The sequence below is a fragment of the Xyrauchen texanus genome, chromosome 40, assembly GCF_025860055.1.
Source record: "Xyrauchen texanus isolate HMW12.3.18 chromosome 40, RBS_HiC_50CHRs, whole genome shotgun sequence".
Classification (NCBI taxonomy): domain Eukaryota; kingdom Metazoa; phylum Chordata; class Actinopteri; order Cypriniformes; family Catostomidae; genus Xyrauchen; species Xyrauchen texanus.
The window spans coordinates 31630621-31646231 of NC_068315.1; the positions used below are offsets into that span (position 1 = coordinate 31630621).

General features: G+C 37.0%; 1 protein-coding gene across 1 annotated transcript in view; it reads left to right on the forward strand.

The window, feature by feature from the left end:
• The first annotated feature begins 1256 nt into the window (after positions 1-1256).
• The window catches only part of tubgcp2 (tubulin, gamma complex associated protein 2), a 30792-nt gene continuing 16437 nt past the window's right edge, over positions 1257-15611 (forward strand). Inside the window, exons 1-6 of the mRNA XM_052112659.1 lie at positions 1257-1336; positions 1656-1822; positions 1900-2028; positions 10181-10354; positions 10481-10640; positions 13303-13510. Coding sequence (XP_051968619.1) covers positions 1673-1822; positions 1900-2028; positions 10181-10354; positions 10481-10640; positions 13303-13510 — 821 coding nt within the window. The 5' untranslated portion in view covers positions 1257-1336; positions 1656-1672. The remainder of the gene's footprint in view (positions 1337-1655; positions 1823-1899; positions 2029-10180; positions 10355-10480; positions 10641-13302; positions 13511-15611) is intronic.

Sequence of the window (15611 nt, forward strand, 5' to 3'; positions counted from 1 at the left end):
GACTGTACGTCTATCCCTCACAGCCTCATTGTCATTCCTTTAAAAAATTTAAAGATGATGCTGCTGTGAATAATGCTGAGTTCCATTCAAGTCGGATGTCTGACCATAAAGGCATTCCATTGCCAGATGCTCGGAAGATGACGTGTTTGGAAACAAAACTGCAACGCTTCCGTTAGCTTAGCAGGTGTTTGACTGTAACCAGAGACTTCTCCTTGGAACCCAATTGATGAACAATGCTGCAATGCTAGCATTTGCACAACAGGTGTACGATTATCAAAGAAGAGCATAATTTACCATGTTTTATACACCTGTTTCTACAGGCGTTTTATTAAACAAGCTTCAATGCTATGTAATGTAGGAACTTTGACTCATTTATCGATATTATTTAATAAAAGTGAATGTTTATCACTTACTTTGTATATCTCCCTGGGTGCCAACATGTGACATTACCCTCCTGTATATTGTCAAAATCGGAGTTGAAAATTTCCACATGAGTTTCCAAGTTGGAAAGTGGTGTTCCCTTGCACTTTTCTTAGTTGACAGTTGGAAAATCCAACTTTCCGAGTTGAATGGAATGCCGCACAAGGTCTATTAGTGAGTAGTATTTAGCTGGTCATGTGATCCTAACATGGCAGCCCCCATGGGGGGACCCTAACTATGTAGAATAAAACTTTATAACCTTTTATAAGGTTACTGATATGACTGGAATCCCATGTGAATGTGGAAATAATTAGTGCACCTTTTGTATTTTTAAAGATGCACATGGATATGAGGAAATATTTTACAATAAATTAAAATCAGGTCAAATTAGACTTTGAGGCACATTATATAAAACATTTTTATTCTCCAAAAATTGCAAGTGGTTCATCATGAATTCCATAACTTTTACTGGGAACTGAAAGGGTGCTCATGTGATGTCAATATTACAGTGGCCTAATAAATTAATAGTTTTAAAAACAACATTTCAACCAATGAAAAGACTTATACAGACTGCACAGATAAAGATCTCCTGCTTTTTATGAAAATTTATTTATCAGCATGTTTATGTTTTTACAGGGCCTTAGATAGTGGGGTGAAAGGTGGTAACGGTACTATGGGCCCTCAGGGGTGTTCAACAACAAATATGCAGTCAGGGGGCCCAGAATACATTGCTATGGCCCTGTGTATTTAGCCTCAGGCGTTAATGTTCCGTTCTATTTAAAAGAAGAGCGTGACAGACTTTTATTTTGAAAACGAAGCATTTTGGCGGACATTTACAAATCCTTCTCCACAGTTTCCGACTTCCTATGAATGTAACGTTGTTGTTAGTTACTCTAGGGCTTTATCAACAGATGTGGTACGTGTTATTCAGAATGTATCATACTTTTTTACCTTATAAACTGACATATTGTATTTATTTATTTTTTTAGTTACAGAGTTGTTCAGCTAGCCTGTCTGCGTTTATGTCAATGTGCCACTGGTCAGATGTAAATAAATAAATAATAGTTAACAGTCTTATTTTAAGTTACGTTTATTGATTGTCATTGCGCATTTCAACCCTATATTTTTACACCTCCAACTGTAAGCAAATTCAGTTAGTTGATCTAGTGTCACTTGTGTTAGCGATTCATTTTTTATGTTGCTCGACTCATTGATTTATATCTGTTTTATTCGAGCTGGTGTATTTGGAGTCATGAGTGAATTCAGGATTCATCATGATGTTAATGAGCTGCTCGGCCTCTTGAATGTACGAGGTGAAGATGGTGCGGAGGTTTATATAGATTTACTTCAGAAGAACAGGACACCATATGTCACCTCTACAGTATCTATACACAGTGCCAAGGTCAGAATGCATGATATGTTGTATATCACATTAAACGTGTTATGAATGCTCTTGGCTGAGTTACATTTGTCTTACAGGTTAAAATCGCAGAGCACTCCAAAACACCTGAAGACTTCTTGAGGAAATATGATGAGTTGAAGTCAAAGAATGCACGTAACCTAGATCCACTGGTGTATCTCCTCTCCAAACTCACTGAGGATAAAGAGGTATGATATGAAGAGGTATCATTATTTGCAAACAATAAATGTGCATGGATGAATGGATGAATCTCATGAAACCTGTCAGGAACATATCCAGGACATACTTCTCAGAATTAAATGACCAGTATAAGAAATTATATTTTGTGTAAAGAAATTGAATCCTATTTTAGCGATTTATGTTTTTATTTTATGTAATTTTTTTTATTTGTTTTCATTTTTTATTCTTTCTTTTGCATTTTGTTTTGCATTTTTACATTGTTTGCATCAAGCACATTCCCCCATTATCATTACTTTAATGAACAAAATCACATCCTCTTTACTGTAATGCTTTTTTTTTAATTTCAAAGTTGATGGAAGAAATATTTAAATATTTTATAGAAAATGAATGTTAAAAGATCGTCTGTTTTGTCTGAAGCATAGTGACAGCAGTCCAGTATTTGTTGGAATATTTTTTACATTAAAATTAAATATTTTTTATATTTCTTTAGATTCAGATACCCAAGTATGGGGCATATAAGCCCTTGTGACTGTGGAATGATGCTGAATGTGGGTTCAGGGGTGTCCCAAGAGGAAATTTAGAAAACGTTTTTTAAAACCGTGAGAGAGTAGTCTACCAACTAATAATTTTAGTCTTTCCTTATCCATTCCAGACATCTAATTAATTTTCACAAAATTAGAACACAAATCGACTTGTTTATTTGATTTGTTTATTATTAAAGGCTGATTAATAAAGATACATTTAAAAGTGAAAAATTTTATGGTCTACTCTAAAAGGTGCTTTGAAACCATGTTAACTCATGCGGATCTTCATGTCTACACGCATGCATGGAAAAGAGGCAACGCATGCGGAGCAAGCTCTCTCCTAGAGCTGTGATCGCCTTTGAGTGGATTTCGTCCACCCCAGTGGAAACGCAGCCTGAGAAAGCTGAACTGCTTGTGTTTTAGCAACACTCAGTAAATATCGAAAATTCCTCAAAAGCTTATCATGGATTTTCTTTATCGTGATAAATATCGATATCGTTTTATCACCCAGCCCTAATTACAAGCATCTTAATCAAATATTCATGACAATCTATGCCTACGTACAAGGGCTTAGATTTAGCTTGAACATTGGGAGTGTGAAGAATTTACATGTTTCCATTGATCATGGTATAAATATTGGGGTGGGGGTTGTACTTGCTTGTTTTTATTACTGGTGAGGTCCCCCCACCCCCCTGGAATCTATTCATTCCTGTAAATTGCTTCAATGCACACAAGGAGGTCTAAAATGTGTTTACTAGCCGAATCTGTGAGAACTGAAAGTGAAAACATGTAATTGAATGTAATACAGTGAGTAGGAGAGAAGCGCCTTTTTATCCGGGAGGGATCTGGCAGCGTATATTACAGAAAACATCTCTTTATGTAATTTTTGGCTTATTAGGATGCTTCTCCGGTCCATGTACCTTTCTCGGTTTTGTCTTATAAACCGTTAATTTATCACATCTCCGTTCTCACCCTTCATCACAGCACAACAATTTATGCTGTATCTGCTTATTTTTCAATTTTAAAAGAAATGGCCAAAAACAAGAAAATAAATTATTCATTTGTGCATATAAACAGAGATTAAAACTTGAATATTTGTTTTGTACACGTGGGCAGGCCTGACACTCCTGTTTCCACTGATTGGTCAACACGCACCATCATCAATTCTTCCTCAACCCTGTTCATAGTAAATAAGAGTTCATCAAGTTCAAATTTGCCGATTGCTTTAGCAGATAGATTCTAATCATTTTAATGAAGAACATTGGGATGCTGTTCACAGACCTAACTGTAACTAAATATACTTTGTTATCTGGCCATTATTGTTGTTGTTGTTATTAATAATTAAATCAAGCCAATAATTGCAGGGGAAACATAAATGGAAATATAAATGTTCATTGGATGTGAATAAGCCTTACAGGACAAGTACACCATGTAGCCATATCACCCTGCAGCTATTGCCTGGTTGCCCACTAAAGCTAAGCAGGGTTGAGCCTGGCCAGTACCTCCTGGGGAAAACCAAGGTTGCTGCTGGAAGTGGTATTAGGGAGGCCAGCAGGGGGTGCTCACCCTACGGTCTGTGTGGGTCCTAATGCCCAGTATAGTGACTGGGACACTGTACTGTAAAAAAAAGCACCGTCTTTCGGATGGGACGTTAAACCGAGGTCCTGACTCTCTGTGGTCATTAAAAATCCCTACTGCACTTCTTGTAAAAGAGTAGGGGTTTAACCCCGGTGTCCTAGCCAAATTCCCCCCCATTGGCCCCTATCTATCTTGGCCTCCTAATAATCTCCATCCCTGAATTGGCTACATCACTCTACCATCTCCTCTCCACCAATAGCTGGTATGTGGTGGGCGTTCTGGCGCACTATGGCTGCCGTCGCATCATCCAGGTGGATGCTGCACACTGGTGGTGGTTGAGGAGATTCCCCCTATACTATGTAAAGCGCTTTGAGTGCCTAGAAAAGCGCTATATAAATGTAAATTGTTGTTGTTGTTGTTGTTACACAAAAGGACCTAGGATTTTTTTGAGGGAAGGATCTCAGCCCATATTGATTGTGCATTATTATTAATTTTATTCTCTCTAATGATTTTTTTTTTCCAGTCTTTGTTACACCTTTTGCTTTCCATTCTTTAATCAGCAAATGTCAAGTTCATTGTTGGGGCGTGAGTCGCGCGCAGTTCCTCACTTACCGCCTATCCGAGGCCCACTCTCCGTTCCATTGAATTTCTGAAATATAATTGAACCAAATGCACCCTGTTTCTGATTTACTTTCGCTGACATGCAGTTGCATTTTGCTTGAGAGAGATATATATATATATATATATATATATATATATATATATATATATATATATATAATTAAATTCACCTACTTATCTGAACCTGAAAACGGCCCCCTCACGCTGAAAGCATGAATCCCTAGTGTAATTAATTTATTGATCATCTGTCTTATAAGACTTTTTTTTACCAAAAAGGTAAATGTAATGGTCCTACACCAAAAGTGTATTAAAGGTGTTGCCTGCTAATCCAACCTGGTCTTAGAGAATCGTGTTGATGGTAGGCTACATCAAGCCAAATATCCAAGGCACACACATGGAGTATAGGCTTAATATTAATAAGGCTGGCTATTTTAATGGGGTAATAATATTAAAAACTATAATCGAATTGTGGCTAGAAGAGCCTTACTTATTGATTTAATTCCCCTTAAGTTTTACACACATTCGCTGTCCATAAATTATATTTTATTGCATAGTGGTTGAACGCATAGTGAAGATAACATCTTGTCTGTATGAAGATCATATAGTCCAGATGTTATAGAGAGACAACTGCATACTAGATAAGGGTTTCATTTTATTCAATCAGTTCATGTTGAGATGTTGTGTCATACAAATAAAATGAAAACTATTTGTAGCCATTAAAAATGTAAGGTTCATTTTGTTCTGTTTAACCCCCTGGGGTCGACAGACGCGCCGGCGGTCGGCATTACAGCGGAAACAACATAAAATTCTCCCATCATTTTGGGGCATACAGATAAGTGTAAGACATCATTAGAGACTATAAATGGTCTACTTTTATTTGTGTACACTCACAATAACAATAAAAGCTTTTGTAAAAATAAAGAGAATATCTCTGTGTTCACGAGCATATTTCTGAAACACGTCACAAAAATGAACTGAAACTCTGCGAATACTTATCACTCAAACATGAAACATATATTTAAAGAATGCTTAAAATGTCTACTTTTAAATAAAACAATTCAAATTTAAAACAAATATTCTCCCTATTGTTATGAAACTAAGCGATGTACAGTTTTTACTGGCTCAGATAACTATCTCTAATGTGATCACACCCACGGGCAGAGGGCGCTATTCATACGGTAATGTGCTGAGGCGATCAATGCAAATGATAAATGCCCCGACTGTCCCTTAAAAACATCGAAGAGACTTCTTTTAAATGGTAGTGTAGGTCTTTATGTAAAGAAAATGTATAGTCAGATTAATTAAAACTTTATTTTGATCATTAAGTCTCCTCACATTCATTCTCTTTTTGTCACATTCCTCATTGATGGGCCCAGGGGAGGGTCTTTTGTCTCCTCAGGTGTGAATTACAATCAATATTCATTATAGTTCACGCCTCCTCGCAAATGTGTCTTAAAGTTAAATTACTGTATTGTTTTGTATGAATGAGTGATCAGGATGGTTTTCAGATCATTTTGTAGCAAAAACTCTAGGCTACAAGATCCAGTTCTCAGAAGGCTTGTGGACAAATGTTTAGTATGTGTTATATGGCCCCAGGAAGACTAGCAACCACATTGTGGAAGCTAATGGGGACCCAAATAAATAAATAAAAAATAATAATAAATATGGCCTTATTTATTTTTATTTTTTTTTTTCAAAAACCAAGCATAAACATTATTTTCAAAAAAATACAAACATGTACACACATGTTGCTCACATATTATTGTAGCCCATTTTGTGCTGAATACAGTGTAATCAGACTTTAGCCATTAATGTTTTTAAGCAACTGAAAAAAGCACAAATGTCAAGCCATGTCAAAACTTCTTCAGGGCCCAAAACACCCTCAGACCTTGTTAACACAAAATATTCTGTATATGACAGTGGCAAATTCTCAGGGCCAGCAAAGCCTTCGCTACTGGCCTAACATGCCAAATAAATACATATTTTTCATCCTTTCAATTTTTATCTATGTATTTTTAATTGCTTTCCACTCTTAATTAATCTACAAACAAATAGAGAAAAAATAAGAGTTTATCCAGTCAGAATTTATTCCTTGATGCTTACAAGAGAAGTGTGACATCTGTTTCACAAATCACATGCCTGAATCCATGCTCGTTAGCCGAATCAGTGCGGGAGTCTGAGCTCCACCCCGTTAAGCCTTCAGAATTTCCACAGAATCCCTCAACAGTGCAAAAGAATGAGCAACTTAAGTCAGATTATCAGATTCATCAGCCAATCAGATTGATTTATTTGTTCTTAGTGTGTGTGGTCTTTAGGAAATGTCCTGCTCGAGTCCTTCTAGCTCACCTTGAGTGACGCAATCACACTTTAAGTGATGTATGTAATTCAAAAGCGAAATTCGTAAGATCAAGCTGTCTGACGAGTCGTCTGTCATCACTGTCGCTATCACAGTTGAGGAAGAGATTCTTATGGATTTAAAAACACAAGATGTTCTGCTGTGATTGTGTGATCGTGTGACATGTTTTTAAAATGTCAATTGGTATTATTAGTTAGCTGCGACATAGCGTGTGATGCCCAAAGGCATAGAGTGTCTTATTCATTGTGAAACTGTGTATTCTTAATGGCATGAATCACATTGAAGGCCTAGATTTTCAATGCATGGCCCGCCACTGGTATATGGACACATATTTACACCCCTACTAATATTTTACTTTTTAAAAAGGTGTACAGATAGACATGTCAGGCAAAATAAAGTCCTTTCTGACTGTTTCCATGGCAACATGCACACCTGAAACCGCATCGCTAGCACCACATTGACTGTAAAAAAAAGCTGTCCTCAATGTGATAAACTTGTGGTGATTTAGTGCTCGCCATATCCCATCTGAAAAGGCTTTTATTCTGAAGAAAAGGAATGAGGAATGACAGATGACATTGCAGGTTTAACAATCAGTAGAAATGGGCGTGTCACACAGATTGTACACTTATTTTATGCGCTTGAATGGAAAAAAGAGAAATCGAGCTGAATTCCTGTTTTTATAGTTCTTATATGAAATGAAAAAATAAATGTTTTTTCTCAGTTTTGATCATTTCTTTCTAGATGAAAAGCGAATAAACGGTCTGTTTATTGGTTATTCGGTTTTGAAGACAAAACGAGAAAACAAATTATCCGAAGGTACACAGACCTTCTCCAAGTGATCTGCTCTGAATGCGTGAGAGAAAAATAAAGTTTACAGAGGTTAAAGAAAATGCCATATTAATCTACTATATATAATGCTGAATATGCATTATAATGCTATGCGATGTCAAATGTCATATCAGATTTGATTTCATCAGTACATTTAATAGTGACTTCATTTAACTGGAGCATGCACTGCCATTAAATATGTATTTTTGAAAAGAATATTTACATCGAATCAAAGACAAAATTATTTTAGGATAATTACAGCAGTATTAATAAAATACTGCTGTAATTTAAAATATATGTAATCATTGATAGTGTGTAAGGAACATATGTACAGTGCATCCGGAAAGAATTCACAGCGCTTCATTTTTCCACATTTAGTTATGTTACAGCCTTATTCCAAAATGGATTAAATTAATTATTTTCCTCAAAATCCTACAAACAATACCCCATAATGACAATATGAAAGCAGTTTGTTTGAAATCTTTGCAAATTTATTAACAATTTAAAAATCATATTCACAGCCTTTGCTCAATACTTTGTTGAAGCACCTTTGGCACCAATCACAGCCTCAAGTCTTTTTGTGTATGATGCTACAAGCTTGGCACAACTATTTTTGGGCCGTTTCTCCCATTCTTCTTTGCAGGACCTCTCAAGCTCCATCAGGTTGGATGGGGAGCGTCAGTGCACAGCCATTTTCAGATCTCTCCAGAGATGTTCAATCGGGTTCAAGTCTGTGCTCTGGCTGGGCCACTCAAGGACATTCACAGAGTTGTCCTGTAGCCACTCCTTTATTATCTTGGATGTGTGCTTGGTCGTTGTCCTGTTGGAAGATGAACCTTCGCCCCAGTCTGAGGTCCAGAGTGCTCTGGAGCAGGTCTTCATCAAGGATGCCTCTGTACATTGCTGCATTCATCTTTCCCTCGATCCTGACTAGTCTCCCAGTTCCTGCCGCAGAAAAACATCCCGACAGCATGATACTGCCACCACCATGCTTCACTGTAGGGATGGTATTGGCCAGGTGATAAGCGGTGCCTGGTTTCCTCCAGACATGACGCTTACCATTCAGGCCAAAGAGTTTCATCAGACCAGAGAAGTATGTTTCTCATGGTCTGAGAGTCCTTCAGGTGCCTTTTGGCAAACTCCAGGTGGGCTGTCATGGGCCTTTTACTGAGGAGTGTCTTCCGTCTGGACACTCTACCATACAGGCCTGATTGGTGAAGTGCTGCTGAGATGGTTGTTCTTCTGGAAGGTTCTCCTCTCTCCACAGAGAAACGCTGGAGCTCTGTCAGAGTGACCATCGGGTTCTTGGTCACCTCCCTGACTAAGGCCCTTCTCCCCCGATCGCTCCCTTTGCCCGGGCGGCCAGCTCTAGGAAGAGTCCTGGTGGAGTTCCAAACTTCTTCCATTTACGGATGATGGAGGCCACTGTGCTCATTGGGACCATCAATACTGCAGAAATATTTTTGTGCCTCAATACAATCCTGTCACGGAGGTCTACAGACAATTCCTTGGACTTCATGGCTTGGTTTGTGCTCCGACATGCACTGTTAACTGTTGGACCTTATATAGAAAGGTGTGTGCCTTTCCAAATCATGTCCAATCAACTGAATTTACCACAGGTGGACTCCAGTCAAGTTGTAGAAACATCTCAAGGATGATCAGTGGAAACAGGATGCACCTCAGCTCAATTTTGATTGTCATGGCAAAGGCTGTGAATACTTATGTACGTGTGATTTATTAAATTTGTTTTGTATTTATTTTGTATTTTGTTTTATAAATGTGCAAATATTTCATACAAACTTCTTTGGTGTTGTCATAATGGGATATTGTTTATAGAGAAAATAATAAATTGAATCCATTTTGGAATAAGGCTGTAACATAACAAAATGTGGAAATAGTGAAGTGCTGTGAATACTTTCTGGATGCACTGTATGTAACATTATTCCATATTTTCAGCAAGGCTAATTATTAGCTATTATTTCCATTTTGTGTCACCATTGCCCTGTACATCACTGAGGATCATATAGCACTTTTAATAACAGTGCTACATTTTAAATGTTTTGCATGTCTTTAAAGTAATAATAATAATAATAATAAAATTACTTTCAATCTAAACTTTTCATGATCCAGAATTAGTTTAGAAGAATTGTGAACTGAACCAAATCATGAGATGAGTGAACCATTAGACACCTAGTGAAAATATTATATAGTCAGTTCATTTGTCCTCATTTCTTCACCATATCTGCTCTTCAGACTTTGAAGTTCCTGCAGCAGAATGCCAAGGAGAGATCAGAGATTTCAGCAAATGCCACTTCAAGCACCACATCTTACAACATTCCTGCAACCAGCAGCAAGATGTCTATGCATGAACTGGAGGAGTTACGGAAAAAGCTGGGCAACGTCACTGCCAGTACCGCTGTTCCTCAGGTACCTGTTCAGTGAGCAGCATGAAAAACAAAACAAATGATTTGTTTAAGGAGAGACCATGTATCTCTCTACATTTGGCCTGTGCATAGCATCTGCATTATTACGACGGGTTTGTTTTTACCGCAGTCTTCTGAGGTCATTCGTAAAATGCTGAGAGATAGACATAACAAGAAGAACCCCACTCAACCCAACCCTGTGTTTCCAAACTGGGTGTATGATCGGCCTGCACTGATTGGTGATTTCATCCCTAGCCCCACCCCTGTGGGAGATCCTGTTGTGGCTATTGGTATGAGACAATACCTTTTATTATTGTTATTTTACAATTCAATTAAATGTGGTAGTTTAAATGCAAAAAAATATGGCTTTTGAAACCCTTTTTACTTCCATAATGTTAAGTAAAACAGGATACTCAATGGGAGAAAACGCAGGGCAGGACTTGAAAAGTGTGCATTCCATACTGAAACGGAGCCAGAACTGAATGAGAGATTGTTAAACAATGCTTAAATTGCTGTTTGGTTATTGGTTAACAACATTAACAACCTGCATGTTCTAGGGATGTGTGGAACGACTAATTTCACTGACGTTTAAATGAAAATGTTGGAGTTGAATTGTCTAATAAGAAACCAAACCAAATTTGTTTATGCAACCCATATAAAATATTAAATCAATTCCAAATATGACGTTCAATTCTGCTGAAAAGGGGCATTTATCTGTGACGTGCTCGCCTTGCATTATGATCATTGTATATTAAATATAGAACATGACACACATTCACCTTTAGCAAATACAAGTTTATTTATTGAAAGCAATTGAGTGAATATTGCAGGACCAATAGTTCTAAATGGAATTCACCAAGTAAAAGATACTTAACATATTAAAACAGTCAGGACATTGTGTAAAATAATTAACAGGTAAGCCAAATCTACGAGAGGAAAAGTTGTGCATTTTCCATGACGTGCGGTCGTGTATTAGCCATGGATCTAATATGACAGCTGATCTGTAAAAAACGTTACCCGATAACGATGTAAAAAAAATAATAGCTATAGGATAGAAAAAATAGGCCTAATTAGTAGTGGATCCTGATATAGGCGCTTGTCTAGGTCTGGTACCTGCCTGGCTGCCCCCACCCTGAGCTCGCAAGATCGCGATGGGAGAAAGATGTCCCAAATCGTGTCACCCCGCCCCCGCACAGAGTTCGCAAGATCGTGATGGGAGAAAGGTGTCCCAAATTGTGCCATGTCCAATCTTGCTTAGGGCACCAAGTATGCCAGAAGCGACACTGCCTACAAAAAAATCTAATGTATACTAAACATGACGTGCACACAGAATAAAAGGTAGTTTAACCCGTTTTGCACCTCGTTGAAAATAGCCTTCTTAATCAGCAAATTAAAAAAAATGGCATTCCTTACTGTAAAGGTATTACGATGGGCAAGGAGGAGGAGAGAACCGGCTTGACAATATAAATAAAGTTTAATAAACAACTTAAACAAAAAGACAAACACACAAAGGTGTCAGACAGTTCTCTCTCTCTCTCTCTCTCTCTCTCACTCACACTGCAGCTTCCAGTCGGCCTTTATCCCTCTCTGAGGCTTGATTAGCCTGATTAGGGGCCGGGTGGGCAGAATCATGACCCGGCCCCGCCCTCCGCCCTGTCACACTTACTCAAATGCATACATTTTTTGATGAGCAAAATTAACATGTCGATATGGTCCTGTGAAAGATAGGACTTGACTCACCTGAAGCAGCAGTCCTGCACTTAAAAAAAGCCCGCTTTGTTGAAAAATAACTTACGAGCTTGCAGAGATTTAAAGAAGACTCAAATGTGAAAACATCTGACTTTCAAGCCAATGTTTTGGAAATCCGCTTGAGGCACCACCACCGAAGGGATTTCTATAGCTACTTTGCTGAGTTTTCTTAGCGAGAGGACATTTTACTGCGCGTGACGTGAGTGAGAGATGAAAGAAGCATGCACAGCCTGCGGTGAAATGAAACTTTCTAACTGCAATTTTTATAATATGTGTATTATTAATTATATTTAAAATGTGTAGCATTAATATGTCAGTGATATGATAAGTGCAGCCTCTTTTAACGTATAAAGCCAAATGTAAATGTGTACAAATTTTGAACACGGGGGAAAACTTTAACCGACTAGTAATTCCAGTGTTTACTATCAGCACCAGAACCGTTTACCTGACTAGTGTCGCACATCCCTAGTATGTTCAAGGTGAGATTATGAGGAAAAACTGAAAGGGATAGTTTAAGATTTTTAGAAGACTTTTTCAGCTCTGTAGGTCATTACAATGCAAGTGAATGGTGGCCAGAACTTTGAAGGACTAAAAAGCACATAAAGGCAGCATAGAAGTAGTCCAGTTGTTTAATCAATATCTTCTGAAGGGATCCAATCTGTTTTGGGTGAGAACGGACCATACTGTATCTCTTGCCAATGCAGTCTCTAGACACATTCTTGAATTTAAGCTCAGTTACACTTTCTGTTGCTTGAGTGCTAGATTGGACTCTGAAGTGTAATCGAGCTTGAAACCATGATCGCCATGGAGAATGCTGATGTCAAGATTTATAGTTAAAAAAGGTATTACAGTATGTTTTGTTCACTCTCAAAACCGATTAGATCACTTCAAAAAACCACTGGATTACTTTTATGCTGCCTTCATGTGCTTTTTGGTGCTTCAGAGTTCTGGCCACCATTCACTTATGAGGACCTACAGAGCTGAAATATTCTTCTAAAAATTTTCTGCAGAAGAAAGAAAGTCATACACATCTGGGATGGCATGAGGGTGAGTAAATGATGAGAGCATTTTTGGGTGAACTATTCCTTTAAAACCAGGAAAGTGTATTATGAAAGTCAATGGGCAAAGTTTCATGCTGGCATTTTTGTATGTTGAGAATTGTAGAGTACATATTGACCCATTAATGAATGTGTTTAATTTCAGGAACAATGCCACTTGCTTCACAAGAGCAAGCTTTGGTTGAAGACCTGCTGTATGTGCTGATTGGTGTAGATGGGAGAGACATCACTGCTCAGCCTGTGCTAGGCAGACAGAGCCGCTCCTTCATAGTAGATCATTCCCTGGACATTTCCATCAAAGAGCTCGTCAACCGGATATTACCCGTCGCATCTTGTTACTCCACTATCACACGGTCAGTAAATGATATGACCATCCTTGATGGTAGTACTTCTGTTTTGTTGATGCTACCATGTTTCAGTTGTGTTTTTGGTAAGCATGCTGGAAAGCTTCTAGAAAGCTTTTTTTGTCATGAAATGTTACATTTAAGAAGTCTGTAATTGCAGGGTTTCCACAGTCATGAAAATCTGAAAATATCAGGGAATTATCAGTGATTTCCAAGCCTAGAAAAGTTATGAAAATTAGTGAAAAGATTAATTAATCAGCTGATATTTGGACATTTTGATATAATTGGCTTTGGCTAATAACTGTCACCAATTGGCCGATTGACAGAAATGATCAGTCTGCCAAGGTTAAGCTCCACAATCTACAGAAAATCTTGACAACGAATTTTGCACATTGTATTAATTTGGAGTAAATATTGTCCAAAAAGTGTTCATTTAAATTTAGTGTACAGCAGAGTTTCGGATAAGAAATTTAGGTGCCGGCCATTGCGGCCAATGTGTCCGGAAATGCAAAAGTTTGCCGGACAAATTGGAAAATCTCAGGTCGTCTCATTTCGGTGTAATGTGATGGACTATGCATACAAATGTAATATGATAATGACACAAATAGGGCTGCAAATAACTATTATTTTGATAATCGATTAATCTAATGATTATTAGAACAATTATTTGTCTGTTCTACTATTATTGCAACGATTAATCATTAGACCTTAACGATTATTCTGCTTGTGTCCTGACTTAAGAGGTTATATTAAACATGCTTACTAACAATAAAGAGGAAATACACTGCTCTAAATGACATTCACTGAATTAAAGGGAAATAAAATAATTTGTATTAAGTTTAATTCAGTAAATAATTTCACTGTAAAAAAATCATATTGTTATCAAATGTTTTTGTCTTGTTTTCAATTTAAAATGTTCTAAATATCCTTAAAACAATATACATTTAATTGAGAATCAACATATAAGATATTTAGACTTGCTTTTAAGAGAATTTATCTTAAATATAAGTGTATTTTGTATATAAGTGTTTTTTTTTTTCACTTGTTTATAATTCTGCAAGTGCAGTAAACACAAAATATACTTCTATTCAAGATCTATTCTCTAAAAGCAAGTCTAAATATCTTATATGTTGCTTCTCAGGTGAATGCATCTTTTTTAAAGGATGGTTAGATATTAATTTTTTTTTATTTTTTTATATTATTTTCAACATTCTCAGATAAAAAAATAATAATCTGCAGTATAGCTGCTAAATAAAATTTAAGCTTTTTAAAGGAGTTTTAGATATTTATATTGGAAAACAAACCAAAACAAAACAAATCAAAAAAATGTGTTGCAGTGTATAATGGGGTGAAGACGACCCTCTCTCTCATCTTTCTGTTTACGTCAATCCATCTTGAACTCATAAAAAAACAAAATCTCTCTTATTAATAAAGTTGTGTATTGCCACTTTTCTTCACAATAAGAAACGCACAGTGATGCATATATTATGATTCAATAAGTCATGAGCCAATAAGTTCTAATCTAGCTGGACAAGCGTGACAGAGTGTGCATCAGCCGGGTAGAGTTTTAATCTCTCCCTCTTAGTCGCTGGCTGCACATAGAAATGCCAGTTTCGAAGTTTGTAGTTATTTATATGATCTGTTTCTGTATTATTTGAACTCTAATAAAGCTATAACACATTAAATATAACTGCATTAAAGATGTAATGCCGGGGTGTTTCCTTTAAAGTGCTCCGCTTATTCCACAATGAGTGTGCTTCTGAATTTACTTGTATTTTTTTATTTTGTATAATTTCCCTCATACTTTGCAATCTACATCACCTGAAGCTGTTTAGAAAGTTTAGAGTGCATCTGGACTGTGATCTGAGTAATTCTTCCTCAGTGCTGCTCTTATTCATCATCGTTAGAGTTTAATGTGATCTCATGTTATGTTAAATGAGATCAAAGGACTATTCGACAACGAACATTTTTGGCGACAATTTTTTTTGTTTGTTGATAATGTCAACTAATCGTTTCAGCCCTAGACACAAAATAAACTGCAAGTGTTTGTTCTCTGTAGCCGCTTTTCTATTAAAAAGAAGAAAAAATGTCCATCATGGTATTGGCGTCT